Here is a 22,191-nt window from a genome sequence, read left to right on the forward strand (position 1 = left end):
TGTGGGCTTACCTGAGCAACGAATTTGGCATCAGAGATTGTGTGTTCGAGGCCCAGCTCATCTCTGACTAGTTTTCTCAATGGAGACGCGGCATTTCCCTGAACTTCTGATAAAAGCGGGCCCTCGATGTCCTCGATGCCCCAGGTGGGCCCCGGGCTCTGGGGAGACACTTTAAGAGCTGTAAGACACAAGGCAAATGTAGCTCAATGTGATCCATCCGGCCTCTGCAGAGTGCTTGCCTGGCCCACTAGGAAGTCCCTTCTGTCCAGAGAGCAGTGGGTGCGGCGCATTGCAGTTCCTTGCAGCCCCAGGGGAGGGAGCTTCCAGCTAGACCGCCCCCTCCCTTCCTGACTCCTCGGAGACTCCCCTACATCCTGAGCCTGCGAACCCCAAAGCCTGCGAGGCTCTGTAGCCTGTGTGTCCACTGGATGACAAGGGAACAACCTAATGAGATGCTTCCAGAAACTGTCCTCGACAAACACACACGTTCTGGGCCCTGCCTTCACTTCTGGCCCCAACCCTAGAAGTTCCAGAGTCACCCCAGCCCTCCATCCCCGTCCCAGGCCGGGCATTGGGATTTCTCTGACTTCTGCTGTGGAGCTGGATCCCAGACCATGCCCTTCTGTCTGTCTCCAGACACTGCTTCCCAGAGCTGGTCCTGACACCTCAATTTCAGCACAGCTGACCCTAAAGGAATCTCCCAGTTTGGCAGGGGGACACCAGCTAGGGGTCAGGAGTTTGGAGGCTCTCCTGCCATCAGCCACCAGGGCAGTGTCAGCTGAGATGTCCCCTCTCTGGGTTTGCATCTGCAAAGGACAGGGTTCCGACGCAGACTCAGTTGCTGTCCTGCTGAGTGCGGGCTGGGCAGAACCAGGGCAGCAGATGATCGCCAGATGCTGGCCTGCAGAGAGGTCCTGGCTCCTCCTGTCTCTGGCTCCAGTAGTCATTCCCCGTCCACCTCCACCCTTAGATGGAAACCAAGTGACAACCTTCCCCAGGGCCAGTGAGGTGGGAGAGACGATGGGAGCGGGACCCAGTCATAGTGGGCGGACAAGCCCTTGGCCCCCAGGTCTCTGGATTTTGGCCCCTCTTCCTGTCTGCAGGTCCCCATCATGGAGCGCCTGGGCTCACTGCCCAGTCCCCAAAGCCCCGTGGAGGCTGAGCTCTAGAGCTGCTTCAATGATTTACTGGGACGCTGACACTCGAGCACACACGTTTTATTTTTTGTAGGATGCACCCATTAATCCTTCGCAGTTTAATAGCCTAGAAGCCTCCTCGTGGGGCTCTCCCGTTCTCCTCGGGCTTGTCGTAGGGCTGCATTCAGGTCTCCTGCCAATGGGCCCGAGGGGTCTCCCCCAGGGTCAGGGGGCGGTGTGGTCCGTGGACCTGTCCCCCCAGGACTTTCCTAGAATCTGCGATGAGGGCTGTTGGTGTAATTCAACAACTACTGGTGTTTTTCTTTGGTTCTGACCTGTTGCTGGGACGGCATTCCATAGAGAACGTGGGCACTGACCAGGCTGGACAAAGGGCACAACCACGAGGGACACGTAAGGGGCCCTTTTCTCAGGGAGCGTGCAGGCTCCCTGGGGCTGCCAGAGGAGGGGCAGCCCCCGTCCTGCTGGGGTAACTTTGGGAAGAGTCTCTGCTCTGGGGTTAGGCCACTGTGTGCCGCCTGGGGTGGGGGCACCCGTCCCATTCTCAGCCCCTCTTCGGGGCTCCTGATCCTGATCACCAGGACCCTCCATCCCGGGGCTGCTTCCGTCTCTGAAGGGGAGGCTTCAGAATGGCACCCGCCCAGCCCTGCTGCAGTCCCAGGAAAGCAGCCAGGGTGGAGAGGGTGGGTCACGCTCTTGGTGGGAGACCCTGGGCCTGTTCATCTAGGAAGAGAGGCAGGTCTGGGACTGTCTGGGACAGAAACAGCCCATTTTTGTTCAGGCCCCTCCCAGCCCTGGGCCCTCTCGTTTTCTTGGTGACTGTGATTCTGTCACCGCCCAGATGGGCCGTTGACCCAGGACAGTGTGGTACACAGGGGCCCTCGGATCAGCACCCCCAGCCCTCTCCCACATCCGCCCCTCCCCCCAGCATCCAGCCCTGGAGCATCTGGGCGGGGGTCACTCCTCCTGCAGCAGGGGCTCTCGGTCCCCCTCCTGCACCCTCTCGTCTTCCTCCTTCTCCATGCAGCCCACCGTGGCCGCCAGCCCAGCACCCACACCTCCCCCAACCACGGCAGCCCCTGTGGCCCCCACCGCGGCTCCCGCTGCCACCATCCCAGCCTCTGCGGCCAGCGCCGCTGCGGCCATGCCAGCGCCCACCACGCCCCCTGCCAGGCCCATGAGCCCCGCGCCCACTGCGCCGCCGACTGCGGCCAGGTGGCCACAGAAGCGCACGGTATAGGCGTCCATGAAGGCCTTGGCCTCGGCCTGCAGCTCGGCCTCCAGGGCCTCTAAGGTCTGTTCCCTCCCGGTGCACAGCAAGGTTGCCCCGTGCCGGGCCAGCAGCGTGTCCTTCTGGGCTGACAGGAGGTTCCGCATGGTGTCCGGCAGTACCCGGAGCGCAGAGAATATGCGCTTGGTGGCTGCATCCTGTGATGGAGGAGGAAGAAGGGGCCTGACCCGGAGCCAAGTACCTCCCACCAGACCCCGGCCTGGGCTCCTCCTATACGATGCCTGGCTCCTCTGCTGCAGGACACCCAGGCTCCCAGCAGGCCAGGCTCACCTGCTGCCGCACGTATTCCTCAAACTCCTTCTTGGCAGCTTCCACCGTCCGCAGGTCGTGCAGCTGGGCGGCCATCTGTCCAGGGGGAAAACCCGGCTGCCTCCCTCCTTTGCCCCTGTCCCCTGCTGGTTGCCCGGCTCCATCCAGAGGAGTCCAGCCCATCTCCCCCACCCCCACGTCCTCCCCTCAGCCCTGTACCTCGTCCGGGGAGGCGCAGCTGGGCCCTGTCCTTCCCATCCAGCCCGAGAGGTTCTGTAGAGACAGCGGTGGGGGGTCAGGGGGTGCAGGGGCAGCAGGTGTCCAGGGCTCCAGGGGGCTTTCACACCTTGACCTCCTGAGCCAGCTGCTGCCCTGTGAGCAGGCGTCGGTCCCCCCGGGCTGCGGGGCGCCCCTCGCTCCAGTAGCCTGGGCAGCGGCTCTTGGCGTGCTGGGGGGCCGCACTCAGCACGTCAGCCACATAGGCACGCAGGCGGCCAGCATCGTCATCTGTGTCTGAGGAAGAGATCCCTCATGCAGAGGAGCCCGGAGCAGGACCGGCTTTAGGAGGAGAGAGGGTATCAGGCTGGGCGCCTGGAAGAGGGCAGGCCAGGGAGTCCCTGCTCCAGGGACACTCACCGCCTGAGCTTCCATGGCCTCGGCTCGCCCACCGCCGCCCAGGAGCCGGCAGGAGGTAGCAGCGGGCTCTCCTCCCTTGGAGCAGCCCCTGGACCTTGGGGTACTTGCCGGATGATTTCTAAAGGAGGGGGAGCACTCTGAGCTAGCTCCCCATACCTGCCCCATCTGCCTGGCCCTCTGTCCCCTCCCTCACCTGGATGACGTCGCCCATGTGACCCTGCCAAGCCTTGCTGGGGTGGGAGGAGTCATGAACTAAGAGGTCCAGGTGCTGGAAGAGAAGGGATGCTGACAGCAGCAGCTGGGGCGTCGGGGTCTGGGCTCCAAGTCCAGAGATGGGCTCTCACCTGGATTGGCACCATGCCATAGTGTCTGCCCATCACCTCAGCCACGTGGACAAACGTCTGGGGACGGGGCACAGGGGTCACGACTGGACCACTCCAAAGATGTGCCTCCCAGCCCCCGGAGGACACCCTCCCAACTCCCAGCCCAGGACCCTCAGGCCTCTCCTCAGCCCCCAGCCCACAGCCCTGCTCCAGGTCACGAAACCCTGGGGCAGAGCCGGGCAGCACTCGATTCCAGCTGCCCAGTCCCCTGCCTCACGGTCAACACAGGGACAGGGAGCAGCCCCAGGCCAGCCATCCCCTCACCTCCAGGTGCTCCAGGTCTGTGTCCTTCAGCTCCTGAGAGGCTGTGAGGATCTGCAACCAAGGAGAACAAGGTGCGGGAGGGGCTGTGACGACAAGGAGACACTGGGAGGACCCGGGCAAGGAAGGACCCTCAGGTGAGCCGTGGGGCTCAGGATGTGGGAGGGATCAGCCGGGGGAGGGGAAACCCCTTGCAACCTGCAATGGGGCAGGACTAGCCTGACCTTGGTGGGGTGGGGTGCAGGCCCAAGAATGGTGCACAGACCTTCAGCTGCCCCAGGAAACTTCAACTGAACTTCAGGACAAACCACATTCCCACCTTCCCTGAGGTCACCCCCTCGCAGGGGCACCTCCAGAACCTGCTCTGGGGCCAAGGTGACCTTCCTTGGTGGGACCGGGCTGGGCTGAGATGGCCTTGGGAAGGTGGAGAGAGCCTTGAGGAGCTGGCAGGGCCTCACCTGGTAGGAGCTCAGCATGGAGGTGAGGGCGCAGAGCCGGGTCCTTGTTTCCCTGCTCAGCTCCGGGCTCATGACGTCCCCCGTGTCCACCAGGAACACGGCCACCTGCGTAGAGTGCCAGCCATGGGTCAGCCTGCCAGGTGCCTCCCCGACCCTGCCCCTTCCCAGCCCGCCTTCTCATCCTGGCCCCCAAAGCTTTCCTGCCCACCACCCTCTCTGCTCCCCGCCCCCCCGCACTGCCCGAATCGGCCTGGACCCCTCTGTCCCTTCACCCCTCACCTTCCTCCCCTCCTTCCCCAGCAGGAAGGGGTGGCTCCACATCCAGATGCCCCTGGAGAGGCCGTTGGCTCCCCACCGGAATCCCTGCCCGGAGCCCGCGCCCCTCGGCCAGCTGCCCTCGCCGGATGCCTGAGGGGCAGAGAAGCAGAGCAGCTTTGGACCATCCGGCCCTGCTCCCTTCGCCAAACCCGCCTGGGACCCTGGTCCTGTCCCCCAGCCCCCTCCCGGCCCCGCGCTCACCAGGCCGGGCAGGCCCTGGAGCAGGTGGTTGAGGAGGAAGGTCTTCCCTGAGTGTGGCCCTCCCAGGACGGCGAGGAGGCAGACGGGGGTGTCCCTGGCCAGCGGGTGCTTCAGGCAGCGGTTGATGGCGCCCATTCGCAGGATGAGGCCCCCTGAGGCGTTGATCCGCACCAGCAGCAGCGGCTCAGCCCGCACAGCGCAGGTCTCCTGGGCCCAGAGACTAGGCTCCCTGAGCACCAGGCTGGAGCGTGTCCACCCCAACTCCGCTCCCTCCGTCGCCCCGCCCCATAGCCACGCCCCTCCGTCGCCCCAGCCCAAGCCGGCATGCTCACCTCCATCGCCCCGCCCCCTCCTCCGCTCCACCCCCTCCTTCCAGGTCCAGGTCGGCACCTGCAGCGCGGCGGCAGGCAGCGGCCTCTGCGGCAGGAGCCTCATCCTCTCCCCCAGGCCCCGCAGGCCCTTCCTCCGCTTGCAGGTCTTGCGGCACTCGGGGCAGCAGGGGGGCCCGCAGCCAGGCACGCGGTGGGTGCTGAAGCACCGCGGGCAGAAGTCGTGGCCACAGTCCAGCGAGATGGGCTCACGCGGCCTCTCCAGGCAGATGGAGCAGGCGGGCGGCTCGCGGGGCGCCGTGGGCCGGGACCCCAGCCCCAGCCCCAGCTCCAGCTTGGGGAACGGCGTGTGGGACCTGGGGGCGGCGGTGGGGGCGGGGGGCGGGGACCCCAGACAGGGGTGAGAGGGGCCCCCCGAAACGAGGAACCCTGGATGGAGCCGTCGCGGGTAAGTTCCCGCCCGGGTCTGGCCTGTTTCTAACCCTCCAGGAAGGGAGGCAGGGACGGGCAGACAAGATGGTGCCGGCGTCTGGCACAGATGCCAAGAAAATCCACCCCCACGGCCTCCTGCTTCGAGGGGAGGGGTCCCTCCAGGGGCCACCTACCCATACCCCCTCCCTGCAGTGGCTTCAACACGCTGGGCCTGCGGACATAAGGGGGCTCCCGCAGCGGGGCAGATGGCTCTCGGAAGATTCCAGGGCTGAACTGGCACAGGCTTCCTGAGGCACCCACCTGATTTCCCGACCTTCCCTCCACAGCCCACCAGGGCCAGCCTCCTGTTGCCTCCCCTGGGACAGACCTCCATGCTCCCAGCCAGCCCACCCACATGGCCCGTACCGGCCTCCAGGCCCTCCACTTACCAACTGTTGCTGCTGTTCCCCATGAAGCTCCGTTTTCTCTCCTTGGAGAAAATTGGGGAGAGAAAACCCAAAAAATGTAATTTAGAAGAGAATCCAGAGTTCTATCTTCATCCTGGGTTTTAGGTGCCCCCATCCCCCCTCTGGAGACCCATCCCCCGCAAGGGGGCCCCTTCCCAGCACCACCCCACACTTCCTCCCCAGATCTCAGGACCAAGACCTTGCCTGTTTGCCAAGCCGGTGACAAAAGGAAATGACCGACAAGGCGGACCTCGGCATGGGAGGCTGGCGGGGCAAGAGTCCCAGAGCAGAGAACAGGCCCGAGAGACCTTGCCGGTGCTGAGGATGGCTCTTCTGGAAGCGCTGGTGGGGCTGTGGCAGGTGGAGGCTGGTGAGGGGGAGGGTGGTCTCCCCGGAGGAGACGACTGGGCAGGGCTGAGAAATGGATGTGACAGTCGGAAAAGAGAAGGCTGCCTCTGGACTCACCCCAGGGGGAGGAGACAGGACTGCGGGAACCAGGGCTCCGGAGGAGGGAGGGACGAGAAGAGCTGAGCCCAGAATCCCTGGCAGAGGCTGGGATGCAGGCAAGCGAGGTGGTGAGTCGTCATGGAGACGAGGGAAAGATAAGGACAGGGCGGGGGAGGGTGGAGGGAGAGCAAAACCATATGGGTGCGTGGCAGACACAGAACTAGGCTGGCACTGCCCCTGCTGGCCCAGCGGGTCTCTTCCAGGGCCGCAGGCAGTGGGTACAGAAGTGTGGGAACCGGGAAAGCACGTGGTGGGCGCTGACCCAGAGCCCCAGATGGTGTCCTTCCTCCCGTGGACGGTCGTGGTGCTGGGCATCTGCTGGGGCCCATGATGCTACCCACAACACATGGCCTACAAGACCCTCCCCCGCGGTAGTCCCTCCCCCAGGGTCATCCCTCCCCTAGGGTCGTTTCAGCTATGCCTTCCTCAGCCCCCTGGGCTGCTCTCACGTTGGCTCTGTGTCCTGTGGTGTCTTCCTCTCCCACTGAGTTATCTCTGGACCCTCTAACTGGGCCCCTCCCACTCACCCTGCAGCACACAGCCAGCCCAGACCCCTGAGCACAGCTGACCCCTGGCTACTCAAATACCTGCCACAGCTCCGGCTCCATACGACCATTAGATTGGAATCCAAAGTTCCTGGTCTGCACCTGAGGGCCTGAACCTCCCTGAGCAGCCCTCCCTCCTCCACCTCTACCCTCCACCCAGTGTTCCCTGTGGCTGTAGCAGGCCACCAGGCTCCTCTATGTGTTAGTCGCTCAGTCGTGTCTGACTGTTTGTGACCCCATGGACTGTAGCCCACGGGGCTCCTCTGTCCATGGGATTTTCCAGGCAAGAATACTGGAGTGGGTTGTTGTGCCCTCCTCTAAGGGATCTTCTCAACCCAGGGATTGAATCCAGGTCTCTGGGGGCACCAAGCAAAGGCAGGGCACTTGGATCTGCATTCCTGGGGAGGCTAGGCCAGCAAAGGGGTGAGGGTAGGAGGACGTTTCTCCCAGGGAGAGTGAGAGGGGGAGGAGAGGCCAGGAGTGGGGTGCGCAGGGCCCTCTGCAGCCTATTCCTCAGTCCTGTCCCCAGGGCCCTCTCTGGCCCAGGAGGCCATTGTCTAGCCAGTGGCCTCTGGGTACTGTCCAGTGGGTGAACCCAGACTCAGCTGCCTTCGTGGCTGGGACCCTCCCAAGCCCTGAGGAACAGCAGGATGTGCTGAGTACACACCCCCACCCGCCAGGGCCACCAGTCCCCTCCCATCAAGGCGACCTCCGCCCTGCCCTAAGAGGACATAGCAGAACAATCATCCCACACCTGCTTAGCAATTCAGGGTCACACCTGTCACCAAGAGCTGCCTCCCCCAGTCCCCACAACACAGGCAGCCCTCTGTTGCCACCTCCCCACAGCCCACGCTGGGGGGTTTACCCAGACAAAGAGCCCCCAGCAACCACCCCCCCCAGCCCAGGTCCAAGCTGGCTCAGACACTCTCAGAGAGCTTCCCCGTCTGTCCTTTCCCCTCTTTGTTCTCAAAGCTTTAGGAAGTGCCTCTTCTGTACCAATCATGGAGTCTGCCACCAGGGCTACCAGAGACAGATGGGGTCCACACCTGGGGGAGCTCAAAGGCTGTGTTCAAACCCAGGACAGGCCTCCACCCTGAGCAGGGACACCGAAACCCAGAAGACTGTGGGACTGGGGAAGCCCTGCAGCCAGACCTGCAGCTGCTGAGGCTCAGTCTTGTGGGATGGGTGGACATTAACCCCTCTCCGTGAAAGGCGCTGGGTGGGGGTGGGTGTTGCAGGCACAGGGAGCAGCCTGTGTCAAGGCCAGGCTGGGGCAGTGCTGGGGAGTGTGGTCCACAGAGCACAGACCTAGGGAGGACATGGGGCAGCTTTTAGACTTTCCTGACGTGACGATGGGAACCTAAAGGAGTTAAAGCAGGAGGCATGTGACGAGATCTGCATCCCTGAACCCACGCAGAGAGACTACAGGAGACCTGGCGGCTAAACCAGGCCTGAGACCTGACCCCCAGGGACTGCGTCCAGAGTGCCACCAAGTTTTGCTAGAGCAGGTGGTGCTGTGCTGGGGGCTCCTGCCCTTACACCACCGCCCAGCTGGTGGGGATCTTCACCTGCATAGAGGTCAACTCACACACTGATCTTTGCTGACTTCAGCCACAAACAATGAAAGGTGGTGCCAGGCACGTCTGACTTGCTCTGGAGTTTTGAGGTTAATGGTCTGCCATGTCATCAAAAACTTTTTTTTCTAATTAAAGGGGGGAGATTAAAGCATCCTCAGTGTCCAGTCATAGATAAATAAATAGTTGATTTAAAACTAGACGCTTCAGCCTCAGGGTGGCGTGGGCAGAGCTGTTGTTGATGCTAGGTACCCAGGGGTCTGTTTTGGGCTGAGTCCATTTCCAATTAGAATCTCATCTGTTCTTGCTTCTTTCAGACAACAGATACAGGTGGTCCCTGCTGTGTGCCAGCAGCCGGGCAGCCCACCGGAAAGGCCCTGGCAGTCAGGCTGAGCACACTAGGCTCTGTCCCCTGAAACAAAGGGCATGAGGACAAGAGTGGAGATTTTGTGGAGCACCTAGAAACTTCTGGGCAGTGGTGTGGTCAGTCAGAAGAGGGGCTCAGCGGCCAATCTGGGGGGTTGGGAGAGGGCAGGGGGCCACGGACACTGGAGCCACCTCTTAACCCTCACAGCCCCACTCTGCGGACAAGAAAGTAGAGATTCAGAGTCACATGACCTCCTCACAGAGGCTTGGGGCAGCCCGCCTGGGGGTCAGGAAGGGGTAGAGAAGCCACAGTCCCAGCATGGCGGACAGGAAGGTGGGCTTCAGGGGCGGGACGCCCAGGCCGGGGCACTGACTGACTACCGTGGGGACAGGAGGTGACAGTGGTGACGCTTAAAGGCCCCTGAGGTTCACACTGGCTAGCGGGGGGCCACCAGCAACCGAGGAGCCTGCACTATCACACACCAACTTCCCCAAATCCGAGCCCATGCCCAGCTCCAGGCCCCTCCCCTGAAATCCCCCATTTGGACTCCTAGCCACCCACCAGGTCTGGAGCATCCAGGCAGTTGGCCAGGATGCTGAGGATGCGGCCAGCTGGCCCTGAGGAGCAGACTCCCCGCCACAGTCTCCACCCAGCCGGGCCCGGCCCCCCAGACCCCTCCAAGGTGAGAGGCAGCAGCTTGCAGCTGGACAGCCAGCCAGCCAGATTGGGGCTGGGCCCCCTGCAGGCTCAGCCTCTGCATCCGGACCGCCATGGCCATCTGGTGGCCAAGGCCGTCCCCAGATGGACCGGACCAGCTGGAAGGCCCTGGCAGCACCCAGGCCTTGGTGCAAATGCCAGCCCTGCCCAGCTTGCCAGCCTGGCCACTCCCCTCCCTGCAGCTCAGCTTCCTGACAGTAAAGCTAAAGATAACAATCTCCCCCCTGCGGGGTTATTGTGAGAGCCTGGCATGCAGCTGGTGCTCAATAAATGCCAGCTGGGCTCACCTCACCTCACTGTGCCAGTGTCTCCCCACTGTTTGCCCCATGCCTGGTCTCTCAGCCCCCTCCCCGTCCAGTGGGCCTGACCCTTCCTCTTGTCAAATAAGAATCCGAGAGGTTCCTACAGAGGCAGGGCCTGAGGGCGAGAAGACCATGCCATATAGACAGAGTCCAGTTTCAGCTAGTTTGTTACTCTGATGAGATGGTCACTGGCATTTACTTGCCCCTAAGGTAGGCTGCCATCCCATGGATGGCATCACCGATTCAATGGACATGAGTTTGAGCAAGCTCCAGGAATTGGTGATGGACAGGGAAGCCTGGTGGAGAAGGCAATGGCACCCCACTCCAGTACTCTTGCCTGGAAAATCCCATGGACAGAGGAGCCTGGTAGGCTGCAGTCCATGGAGTTGCTAAGAGTCAGACACGACTGAGCTACTGAACTGAATTGAACTGAAGGTAGGCTGAGTCCTTTCAACAACAGAAACTTAGTTCTCCCCGATTTCCTCCAAAGGTGGAATCATTCCTCCACTTTACAGATGAGGAAACTGAGGTTCTGCAGATGCTCACAGCCACGCCTGCCTCCTGCTAACCTCACTCCCTCACACACACATACACACATACATAGACACACATGTGTACACACACACACACTTCTTCCTCTCTCAACCCCTCCTCACCCTATAGCCTAGACCCGGGGAGAGCAGAGCGGCCATAACAGCCAGGTGCTCAGCAATCCACCACACAGTCTGTTTGTTGATGAAATCTAGTGTGGAGTGAGGTTAGGTAACAGGATGTGACCAGCTGACCCCAGAGGTCAGGGAGGATGGTGTCCGAATGCTGGAATCTGCTTCTGCTTTCTGATGATGAATCTGGTGGCAGGAAGAGCAGGAGCCCCACCCCGATTGGAGCAGCTGGTCCCAGAGGATGTTCCAGGGCCAGAGGCGGGGAGGTGGTCAGCTGACAGGCCTGAGAAGGCTGGGGAGCCATCCCTAGGGCCAAGGCCAGCCCTGCCCATCCACAGTGGCCACCAGGAACAGACTGAGGGCTGACAGCCCCTGCCCCACACGCTCCACCAGTATTATGCATATGTGCTAACTCACTTTAGTGTGTGTCCGACTTTTTGCAACCCCATGGTCTGTAGTCCACCAGGCTTCTCTGTCCATGGGATTCTCCAGGCAAGGACACCGGAGTGGGTTGCCATTTCCCTCTCCAGGGATCTTCCTGACCAGGAATCAAATCCACATCTCTTATGTATCTTTTATTGGCAGGCAGGTTCTATACCACTAGCCCACCGGGGAAGCCCTACACCCTGCCAGCCCGAATGTAAATCAAAACGAGTCCTTCAGGAACAAGGGATCCCGCTTCATCAGGTGGCCAGGGGCTCATGTCCATGGAGATGGGCCCACGGTGCTCCATGTAAGTCACACTGCATCACAGTCTTGTTGAGCAAATCCCACTCACGGGGAGATGGAGCAGGTGTGCCTTGTCCCATTCCTGTGTGAAGTATGATGAAATGCTCGGACACCAGGCAGAGAACAAGACAAGACTCTAAAGGAGAGAGAAGGCGAGGGGCTGGGGCCTCGGGACCTGAGGAGCCACATGGAGGCTGGTGCCCTGGATTCTCCTTCTGCCTCACTGTCCTGAACCTGATGCTGGACAAGGGGCAGCCCAGAAAGGCCAACAGGCAGACATAAAAAGTCCCAATGAACTCCCCGCACCCCCACTCTAATTGAGGAATCAGGAGAGGGACAGCCTTGCAAGATGGGAAACTTTTAGACAGCAAACACTCCAGCCAAACACCATGAAGAGATACAGCCCCAGCCTAGCCACCCCAGCAGACACCAGGGGGGACTAGATGCCCCCTCACCTGGCTGTGTCAGAAGAGGCCATGTAGGAAGCCTGGACTTTTCTCCCAGCCAGGGACAGGCGCTCTCGTGACCCCAAAGCACTGTGGAGGCCACCTGGGGAGTCAGAACCTTGAGCCTGTCTGGTGGTCACAGCCCCTCCTGGGGCACTGGTGGGGTTGGCAGAGTAAGGAGCCTGGATGCCCACCTGCATCAGCACCCTGAGGCTGCACCCTGTCCCTTGCTGGAGGGGTGTCAGAGAAAGCCACAAGACAGGGGCCAACAGGATCCAGGATCCAGGGTGTCGTGTGATGAGGTGTCCCACCGTTCAGGATTCAGCACCAAGTGGCCATCAGCGGGGCCAGAGGGCAGACCCTGTGGTCCTGGAAACGTCCTGCACGCTGACCGCATCCATAGTATCAGCCGGGTTGTGATGCTGAGGGACAAACGTACAACGTGTGCCCACTGGGGAAACAGGACAAGGTACCAGGGCTCGGAATCTCCCCTGTGGTCCAGTGGCTGAGACTCTGCGCTCCCAGTGCAGCGGGCTGGGTTCCATCCCTCGTCAGGGAACCAGATCCCACATGCCACAACTAAAGATTCCATGTGCCTCAACTAAAAACAAGGTCCTGCATTCTGCAACCAAGAGTTCACAGGTCACCATAAGAAAAGATCCCGACACTGCAAGGATGAGGCAAGATTCTGCATGCTGCAACTAAGACCAGGCACAGCCAAAAAAAGCGGGGGAAGGGGAGAAAAAGATGCCTGGGCACTCTCTGTATCAATTTACACAACTGCATGGAAACCTACCATGACCTCAAGACCAAAAGTCTAGTTAAAAATAAAATAACAATCTAGAAGGGTGTCCCTTCCTGCTTAAAATGGGACACCGGCTTTCTGTTGCCTGTAGGATAGCCTGACACTCCCTCCCCATGAGGCCTGCCCATCTCAAGTCCCCCCCAGCTCCCCAGCCCTCCCCTCCTCCAGCCCCTCACTCATTCCCCCCAAGCTGAGGGCCTCCTTGCCTGCATCTCACCCAAAGTAAGCATGGCCCAGAGAAGACCCTGGGCCCCACTGCAATCCCGCTGCCTTCCAGCCTCTGTGTTCAGTCTTGAGAAGCCGCAGTCACAGGCTCTGCAAACTCCATCCCACTCCCTGGAAAAGCAGGGCACAGAGTGCAACTAACACACTACTGTGAAAACGCTTTCCATCGCTCAGATCCCTGGAAGGGCCCCAGACACCCACAGGGAACCCCAGATGACACTCTGAGAAGCACTACATGGAACTATTTTAAAAAAAAACTTTTGTATTGAGCAGAACACTGGATGCTTAAGAATATGAATTGAATTATTCCATTTATAGGAGGTTCAGGAACAGACAAAACCACTGCAAGTCGAGAGCAGTGACAATGGTGTCTCCCTCGGGCTGGGGAGCGGGAGACACAGACGTGACCTTCTGGGCTGGAAACCTTCTGTCTCTTGACCTGCAGGTAGTGACACAGTGGTTCACCCAGTATGAGCTGCACCCCTGCCTGCACCATCGCTGACCTCGATAAAAGGAAAACCATTAACATCACGCTCTTCCACCTTGGACCTGGCTTCAGCTTCATGCCCCCAATCAGTTCACAAGGATCGGAGGCCACCTGTGGGGGCCCCAGCTTCCAAGGGCACGCCTGCTCTCCATAAGAGCCGAGATCACCCTCGTGCAGCCAGGGCAGACCCTAGAGTTCACGGGACACTCACCGGCAAGGCCACTGCTATATGAGGGAGACCCAGTCCCTGAGGGACCAGCAGGATCAGGGGACACAGCTGTTCCCCACACCTAGCCTTGCTTGCTTCCACCAGGTCTGGACATGTTTGGCCAAGGACTTTTCTTCCCTCAGTGAGTCTGTCTTTTGACTCAGGACCAGCTCTCTTTGCAGGAAAAAGAACGGGCTCTTAGTTCTGCCTCAGGCAGGAAGGAGACTTGGAGTAACCACGGGGAGACAATTAGGCACGGGCCTTGGCATTCTCCACGGCCCTCCCTTCCCACTGTTTACAATTGCACAAGCCAAAGTCCGTCCTGTGTCTGCGAGGCCCCAAAGGACCCTGCCCCGCCTTCTCTGAGCCTCTCCTGTGTCCTCGCTTGTCCTTTCTGCCTAGCCAGTCAGCTGGCGCCCCAGCCCTCAAATGCAAAGGTGCCTCCTACCCCAGGGCCTTTGCACGTCACTCCACTGCTCAGACCTCTCTTTACTGGAATGTCTGCACTGCTCCCTCCTTGGCCCTGCAGTCTTTATTCCAGGGGTCCAGACACCAATCAGCCCCCTCCCCATCATCTGTCAATAAGGCTCACTGGAGCCCAGCCATCTCGTGCATGTCTAGGGGCGGCCAAGGTGGCAGAGCTGAAGATTCAAGTCTGAAACCAAAGGGCTCCTGAAGCCTGAGCTATTTCACATCTGGCCATTTATAGACAAACCTGCTCACCCAGTCTCGGTCCCTCAGAACCTTCTCACTGCTCACTGAGGCTTCCTGCCCCAAACTTGAACTCTATGAGACTCCCTGCCTTCAATCACTGATGCGGGCAGGCCATCCACTGGGTCTGCTCCTGGGTATATCCTGGTCATCTCGGCATGGCAGTGTGCCAGGCTCCAGAGATGGATGATGAGAACGTGGGTGTCCATCTGCATCCCCTAAACTGCTCACATCGTGAGTGCCCAGTGGTGACTGGCATGGCACAGGCACCCATAAACACTGAGGGATGCAAAGATGAAGGGATGTTTGTGCTTGTTCAGAGCTGACGGTGGTGAGAAAAACACTTGCTGGAAGCAGAATTCTGTGCCACTTGGTCTTCCTGATCAGGTGGAATGACCCTTGGCCACACATTTCACTTTGGGGCTCTAAGTCATCTCCAGGAAGGACATGAAGTGCAGGGCGCTTTGCAGCCCACAAAGGCACACCACCCTTGTTCCAGCCTGCCAGGCTCCCCGTGCTGCACGCACCCCCAGCCCCCGGCACCTGCAACCTCCTCAGGGCGCTGGGCCCCCAAACCCAGGCTTCTTCTCTGCAGCAGGGGCCAGCGCCTGGGCAGAGAGCTGCTCACCCCCAGCATCAGCACCTCAAGGTGGTTCCCTGGCTGTGGGGGTGGGTGGGGTGGGGAGGGTGCCACAGGACGACTAAGTGGAGCAGAGAGGACCCTCAGGGCAGGAAGACTCTTCTATACAGTGCTTTGTGTGTGTGTCGGGATGTGATGCAGGCTGCACAGCGCCAGGCATAACCACTCACATCAGCTGTGGGCTCCGAGTGACTCTGACCTGAGGGCGTGGGTCTGGTGGGGCTGTTGTTGGGGAGCTGCGCTTGTGTCAGGGCGGGGGTGTGGGGTCCGATGGGGTCTTCCTGGGAAAGACTGTCCCAGACCATGGCCTCTGCCTGCCTCTTGTTTATAGGAAAACTTTAGCCTCCTAGGTCTTCCCTGAATTCCAAAGAATAAGTTTCATCAGAGAAGTGAGTAAACGCAGAAACAATGGGAAGAAGACAAGTAAGACAAAATAATAATAGTTTAGCCATAAAACAAAGCCCAGGATCTTCGGTTCCTCCTCAGGGAACATGGACTGGATCGTGCAGTCTGAACCACAGCCTCTGAGTGCTGCAGAGACTGGACCCCTACCAGGTGGGAGAAACGCACTGCACACAGCCCACCGGCACGCAGATCCCAGCCTGGTGTGACCCAGAGGTGGATGACTGACATTCTGCAAACACCAGGCTGTCCCCTCACTGCCAGCCAATCAGAGAGCGGTACACAAGCTCATCACACACCTGGTGACCCCCTCCCGCACCGTGTGTTTAAAAACCCTCCCGCAGGGTTCCCCCATCCCCCACCATCCCACCTGTCATCACACTCTCCCCTCTGGCTCCAGGACTGCTGAGGCTGTGTCTGTCCACTGCCGCCGGCACAGGGGTGATGGGCTGGCCTGTGTCCTCAAACGTCACCTCCTGAAGCCCTGACCCCACGGTGGGCCTGATGTGATCTGATGTGATGCTCCACAGCACCCGTGGGGCCCCAGGGCCCTACCCCTTCCCCATCAGCCTCCCTCCCAGTGCAGGTGCAGCCTCTGGGGAGGGGCCTGGGGTCAGTGGCTCAGTCAGCCCCTCCTTCCTTACAGCAGGCAGCCCCTCACTCAGCTGGGGCTGGGGGACACACACCCAGCCTTCTCCAGCTCAGGTGGAAGGAGCGGTGCCCGCCTGCGGGAGATGAGGGACCTCATCTTTGGCTGTGGTCCCGGACACTCTGCAGGCTGCCAGGCTTTCAGGACAAAATCAGCATCAGACCTGTATCATCCAGGATCTGGCAGGGAACAAAGGCAGACTTAGCTGCTCTGCTTTGTAGAGAATTTCATGAAGTGACTGTCACTGGGCTGTGGGCCTTAAGGAAGGCACCTGGGACCACCCTGGGCTGCAGGGATAAAGGGAGGAGGCAGGTCGTCAGGGCCAGCTGGGGTGGTTACATGGGAGCTGTCTTGGGGTGGAGAGGGGACACAGCCATTGCCAAACTAGGGTCCTGGCAGGGTGGGCCTGGGAGCACCTCTCCCCCCACGCCTAGCTGGTGCTTGCTAAGGGCCAAATTCAGCCAGCAGCTGGGCCCACCGGGCCAGAGCAGGACAGACAGGTGGAGCACAGTGGGCAGGTGACCCGTGCAAGGCCTGTGGGGTGGGGGCCACAGCAGGCCTGTCCAGTGGGCCCACTGCCCCATCCCATCACCCCAAGTTCTCCCGCCTCCTGGCAATGCTGGTCAGAGAAGCCCCTCACTCACAGCAAGGGGACTTCCTCAGACTCATAACCAGAATAAACCAAGCAGCAAGGAACTGAGACCCAAGCTCAGGGCTGGCAGCCCAGGCAGAGCTGACGAGACCCAGCACCTCACCTGCAAAGTTACCGCTGCCCAGCCAGTGACCCAGGAGCAGACATGCTGGGGGTGACTGGCACTCCAATGCATTGGAGTGGATTCCCCCACCCTGGCTTAAATCAACACCTCCCACAGTGGGTCCCAGGGCAGCAGATTAGATCTGCAAAACCAACCAACCATTCCAGGCAGGGGCTCCCCCAAACCCAGGAAGACATGTCCATGCTCGGTGGCCAATAAACATGCCCACTAATATGTCTTCAGGACATTCAAGGGTTTCCATCAGACACCACCTTCACAGGGAGTGCATGGGGCCAGATTTCTGTCCCTGAAGAGTGCATCTAAACCCTACCACACCCAACAAGCAGAATGCCTGCTTTGCTGACCCACGTGAAGGTTTTAAGAAAAAATTAACAAGCAAAATACAATAGGGACCACCTCACTCCTTAATTACCCCGTCTTTCCTCTTCTGTTTTTGGTGTGTGTGTTCTGGGTTTCTTCGGGGGGAGGGGGTGGGGCCTAGGCTTATTAGCTGTACTCGGCAGAAGTCTTTGATGCCAGAATTAGGACATGTTTATTAGTATTTTTTTTTAAGTTTACATTTTATTAGTTTTGAAGACTGATTATCCATTACTTTCCTTGCTGTAGCCTGTGCTAAAATTAGCTGAAAGAATAGATGTCTTAGGATTAGATTCAGCTGTGTGTAACAGGAAAGAGCCCAAAGAGGCTTAAAACTAGATAGAAGTTCCTTTCTCTGCGGCCTGAAAGAGGCCTGGGGAAGGGCAGTCAGGGCTGGCTCTCGACCATGCCACGAAGTCCAAGGGACTGAGCTCCTCCCCGATCACCCCCTACCACCCATGGGAGGGGCCTCCTCCTCCCTGTCCAGCTGCTGTGCCCACAGACAGGTCAGAGGGCTCAGAGAAGAGGGAAGAGCGGCTGCCTTTGCACCACATCCATGTGCATCTTTTTGGCCAGATTTCAGACATGTGGCCTCAGTAAGGGAGGCTGGACCACTGGGGCTAGTGAAGAGGCAGGACCTCACTACTCAAGACTAAGGGAAGAACGGCTCTTGAGAGGAAGACCACCGTCTCTTCCACAGATGAGGCTAAAAGTCCCATTTCAGGCAATCTGTTCACAGCAGAAAAATTATTACACAATTATTACATTTATGATGATGAGGGTGACTATTCACTACATAGTTATCAACCGTGGGCCCTGCGCCAGGCACCTGGTGTGTTCCCAACCACAGGCCTCGTTCTACAGAGGGGCTAACCAAGGCCCAAAGAGGCTAGGGAAACTGTCCAAAGTTACGCAGCTAACAGGTGGCACAACTTGGACTTGGGTGCAGGCAGACTGGCTCCAGGTTCCCCCAGGACACACACAGCTATGAAGAGAAGACCGTCATCAGCGTTCACAAACTCAAGGGGCCAGGACTCAGGAGGGAGAAGGGGCCGGGGCCGGCGCTGCTCTTACTTTGAGCCTTTGCACATCTCATCCGCTCAACCAACACTGCTCCTCAACACACGTGACATGTGTGATGAACTGTCTGGTGCCTGCATTTGCCACTCCGTGGGCAGCCAACACAGCAGGTGCTCAGATGTCTGACCCACAAGTGGGCCGCGACACCAGCGACACCAGCCCAACAACGGTCAAGGCCAAGTAAGGAGCAGGCAGGTGGCCCCTCAGGGAACAGAGCGGGCTCAGCTGGGACCTCCTCGGGACAAGCCTGGTGTGGCTGGGCTGCACTTCGGGGGTCACAAGCAGCCATGGTTGAGGCCCTCCAGGTGGGCCAGAGTCACACTTAACTCTCCTGTCAAGTCCAAGATGAGAAGCCCAGCCTCAGGCCTGAGGCCACGGGGAGGCCTGGAGTAGGGGGCAGGGGAAGGAGGCGGTAGGGAAGGTGGCAGGGTGGCCCCCAGGGAAGACTGTCCTGGAAGCCTGAGCAGAGGCCGGAGCCCTGAGAGAGGGAGCCTGAGGCAGAGACGGAGCCGGAGGCTCAGGGGGCAGGACGCGAGGTGGGCTTCAGGGCTGAGGCAACTGACTGAGGTGGGACGGGCCCAGTGAAGGCATTTGGAAGACGTCGATGGGGCAAGAGAAAGAAAAACAGAGGAGGACTGTGTGAGAGGGGGAGGGAGGGGGCCTGCTGCAGGGGGCTGGAGAGGGGCCCTGGCTTGGGCTGGCAGACAGCCCTTGGACGCCTGCGGCCTGTGCTCACAGCTCAGCAATGTCCCAGCCCTGCCAGGAGACGCCCGGCCCCAGCCTGGGCCCCGGCACGGCCCCCTCATCGGGAGCTCTGGAGCTACCCCCCACCCCACCTCTGCTCCCCGGAACGGGCCTCCCCTCCCCAGAACCTAGACATACCCCCACACCCTCACCCCAGCCTTCCCCTGGACAAAGACCACGGCTAATGAAACCCAGGCCAGGGAAGGAGGGAGAAAATAAACAGACATGAGCAGGGGGGCCGTCAGGAAGCAGGGCAGGGGCTGGGGTGCCGGCGGAGGGGTCCGGGGGTGTCTGCGGGGCGTGGACGTCCTCTGCGATTTGCCCAGACAGGCCTAATGAGATCCAGGTGGTCCCTTGGCCCAGGCCCATCCCGGGTCCCCGACAGCATGAGTGGAGCGGGGGAGGGGAAGGGGTGCTGCAGCCGCGGGGCGGGGCAGGCGGCTGGCTGGGGGCCCAGCACATAACTCTGGGCGGACAGAGTCTGGGACAGCAGACACCCAGCCGCTGGAGCCCAGCTCGGAGCCCAGCTCGCAGCATGGAGGTACGGGGCTGGGAAGAGGGCCGTATGGGCTGAGCCCACCGTGCGCAGAGGGCCCTCACGGACAGACGGGGGCTGTCGCAAGCCTGTCCCAGAGGAGGTGGAGGTGGCAGGGCAGACCAGGGGCTCCTGGCGGGGCTGGCTCCTGTGAGGGGCAAGTGCAGGGAGACAGGGGCTCCAGGGCTGGGTGCTGACCCTGCTCTCCTGTCGCCAGGCCCTCCTGGTCCTGCCGCTGCTGCTACTGCTCTCCGCTGGCCCCTGCGCTCCCCAGCTCCTGGGGATCCGGGGAGATGGTAAGCTGCCTCGCTCCTGGCCGGCAGGCTGGGTGACAGGCTGGGCGAGGGGCTGTCCCAGGCCCTCACAGCTGGGAGTGGGGCTGGCTGAACCTGTTAAGATGGGGCGGGTGGGCCAGCCAGTTGGCACCCCTGGCCTAGGGAGGGAGGCAGGCATGGGGTGCGGAGGTGTCTGTCGCCTCAGGCCCCTTCTCCTCACCTGCCGCAGCTCTGGAGAAGTCGTGCCTCCAGCTGCCCCTGGACTGTGATGACATCTACGCCCAGGGCTACCAGGCGGATGGCGTGTACCTCATCTACCCCTCAGGCCCCAGCGTGCCCGTGCCTGTCTTCTGCGACATGACCACGGAGGGCGGGAAGTGGACGGTGAGTGGAGGGGGGACAGGGGGCACATTGCATGGCTGTGAGCCTGGGACGACGCTCACAGCAGTGTGTGGAGCGCCACCACCCCCAAACACTAGGCACCTAAGGTAGGTTAGGGGCTGCACTGCATCGCACCATAACCCTGGGAGCAAGGTGCCCCTTACAAATGACAGTCTGGAGCCCAGAGAGGTGCAGTAACTTGCCCAAGTCACACAGCCAGTGCCAGACTCCACCCCAGGTGCCTGAACTCCAGCCCGCCGGCTCCCTCCACCTGCTCTTGCCCCTGGGGCCAGCACGCACCTCCTCTTGGCCCCCACTTGGTCCTTTCACAAACCACCTTAGCCTCACAGGGTCTGTGCCTGGGTGAGGGCACTGCCCCCAGCCCCTCAGGCACCCAGGCCCACCCTCTCTGCTCCAGGTTTTCCAGAAGAGATTCAACGGCTCAGTGAGCTTCTTCCGGGGCTGGAATGACTACAAGCTGGGCTTTGGCCGGGCTGACGGGGAGTACTGGCTGGGTAAGGCAGGGCCCAGTGGGCTGGGGGCCCCTGGAGCCAGGGCCCTGCTGACCAGCCAACTGCACCCCCTTCTCAGGGCTGCAGAACATGCACCTGCTGACACTGAAGCAGAAGTACGAGCTGCGGGTGGACCTGGAGGACTTTGAGAACAACACGGCCTTCGCCAAGTACGCCGACTTCTCCATCTCACCCAACGCCGTCAGCGCGGAGGAGGACGGCTACACCCTCTACGTGTCAGGCTTTGAGGACGGCGGGGCAGGTACACTCCGCCATTTGTGTGGGGCTGGGGGTGGGGAAGGGCGCTGGGCCTAAGCACCGCCACTCCGCGTCTGGCTCAGGGGGCCCTCCCAGGCCGCCCTCCTATCTCAGCTGCCCTGTGCCCCACCCCTCCGCCAGGCGACTCGCTGACCTACCACAGCGGCCAGAAGTTCTCCACCTTTGACCGAGACCAGGACCTCTTCGTGCAGAACTGTGCAGCGCTCTCCTCGGGCGCCTTCTGGTTCCGCAGCTGCCACTTCGCCAACCTCAACGGCTTCTACCTGGGCGGCTCCCACCTCTCCTACGCCAATGGCATCAACTGGGCCCAGTGGAAGGGCTTCTACTACTCGCTCAAGCGCACCGAGATGAAGATCCGCCGGGCCTGAGGGGCTGGCCCCCTCGCGGCCCACCGCCCCTTCCCCATCCCACCCAGCTCACCGGCAGCTCCGCTGCTCTCAGCACCGCCTCGGCCAGGCCCCCGTGGTTCCAGCTGGATGTCCCCATCACATCCCTGGCATCCACCTCTCGGCCAGGCCCCTGCTCCCTGCCACCCGAGGCTATGCTGCCGCAGCGTCCCACACCTCCAAAAGGCACCGCGGTCCAGCCCGGACTCAGACCCTGTCCCGAAGGACACGGGGCTGTGTCCCACTTTAGCCAGATTCCTGACCGCGGCCTCTGCCGGCCGAGCCTGTAGACCTCTCCTGGCATCTGCCAGGCTACCCCAGCAGTCCCACTGGCTGGCCCTTCACCCTCCTCCCACCCCCGTGTTCCCCTGGCGTGAGCACCACGGCCCGGCCCCACTGCACTCATGCTCAGCGGCCCCCTGCCTGCCTGACCCAGGCACCTGAAGCGCAACACCCAAACTGTATTTCGCCACAGCTCCCACAGGCCACCCTAAAACGCCACAGCCAAGGCGGGCGCAGATGTGAGGTCCCCCCACCCGCCCCGGGGGTGAGTGTGACTGTGCGAGGGTCAGAGGACCACCTCTGTGGGGCTGGGAGCAGGTGGGAGTGGAGGTCTCAATAAACCTCAGGACCTGAACGAACCGGCCTTACTGTTGTGCACGCAGATACCTTTGCCTGCCCCCATGACGGCACACTGTCCTCGACTCCGAAAACACACCCTGGAGACAGGCA

At 60.9% G+C, this 22,191-nt stretch overlaps 2 protein-coding genes across 3 annotated transcripts; one reads left to right on the top strand and one right to left on the bottom strand.

The window, feature by feature from the left end:
• Window positions 1-1,201: 1,201 nt before the first annotated feature.
• RNF112 (ring finger protein 112) lies at window positions 1,202-15,883 on the bottom strand. 2 transcript variants are annotated; one of them, XM_042255722.2, is made up of 15 exons: window positions 6,624-15,883; window positions 6,363-6,509; window positions 6,141-6,181; window positions 5,342-5,636; window positions 4,952-5,158; window positions 4,712-4,840; window positions 4,433-4,537; window positions 3,978-4,028; window positions 3,675-3,731; window positions 3,524-3,598; window positions 3,331-3,448; window positions 3,041-3,201; window positions 2,914-2,967; window positions 2,716-2,790; window positions 1,202-2,582 (listed from the first exon to the last, which is right to left on the bottom strand). In XM_042255722.2, exons 1-15 carry the CDS (start codon window positions 6,978-6,980, stop codon window positions 2,112-2,114), a joined length of 2,343 nt encoding a protein of 780 aa, XP_042111656.2. In that variant the 5' UTR covers window positions 6,981-15,883; the 3' UTR covers window positions 1,202-2,111. The 2 variants fall into 2 exon arrangements, with proteins under 2 accessions (XP_042111656.2, XP_027830621.3); XM_027974820.3 differs by having other exon boundaries at window positions 3,041-3,207.
• A 3,696-nt stretch (window positions 15,884-19,579) lies between these two features.
• Window positions 19,580-22,100, top strand: MFAP4 (microfibril associated protein 4). Its single transcript, XM_027974819.3, has 6 exons — window positions 19,580-19,632; window positions 19,844-19,922; window positions 20,131-20,285; window positions 20,701-20,797; window positions 20,874-21,056; window positions 21,194-22,100. Exons 1-6 carry the CDS (start codon window positions 19,627-19,629, stop codon window positions 21,439-21,441), a joined length of 768 nt encoding a protein of 255 aa, XP_027830620.1. The 5' UTR covers window positions 19,580-19,626; the 3' UTR covers window positions 21,442-22,100.
• The last annotated feature ends 91 nt before the right edge of the window (window positions 22,101-22,191 follow it).

This window comes from Ovis aries, chromosome 11, assembly GCF_016772045.2.
Source record: "Ovis aries strain OAR_USU_Benz2616 breed Rambouillet chromosome 11, ARS-UI_Ramb_v3.0, whole genome shotgun sequence".
Classification (NCBI taxonomy): Eukaryota; Metazoa; Chordata; class Mammalia; order Artiodactyla; family Bovidae; genus Ovis; species Ovis aries.

Bases quoted from the DNA above. Each gene is read 5' to 3' on its own strand.
- RNF112 (XM_027974820.3), bottom strand. From the start codon at position 6,980: ATGCCCAGCACCACGACCGTCCACGGGAGGAAGGACACCATCTGGGGC. The intron at 6,182-6,362 runs GCAAGGTCTTGG...ATTTTCTCCAAG, and splicing joins GTCACCGGCTTGGCAAACAG to GAGAGAAAACGGAGCTTCAT. The intron at 3,599-3,674 runs GTGAGAGCCCAT...CTTCTCTTCCAG, and splicing joins ATGGCATGGTGCCAATCCAG to CACCTGGACCTCTTAGTTCA.
- MFAP4 (XM_027974819.3), top strand. The intron at 19,923-20,130 runs GTAAGCTGCCTC...CACCTGCCGCAG, and splicing joins CCTGGGGATCCGGGGAGATG to CTCTGGAGAAGTCGTGCCTC. The intron at 20,798-20,873 runs GTAAGGCAGGGC...CCCCCTTCTCAG, and splicing joins TGACGGGGAGTACTGGCTGG to GGCTGCAGAACATGCACCTG.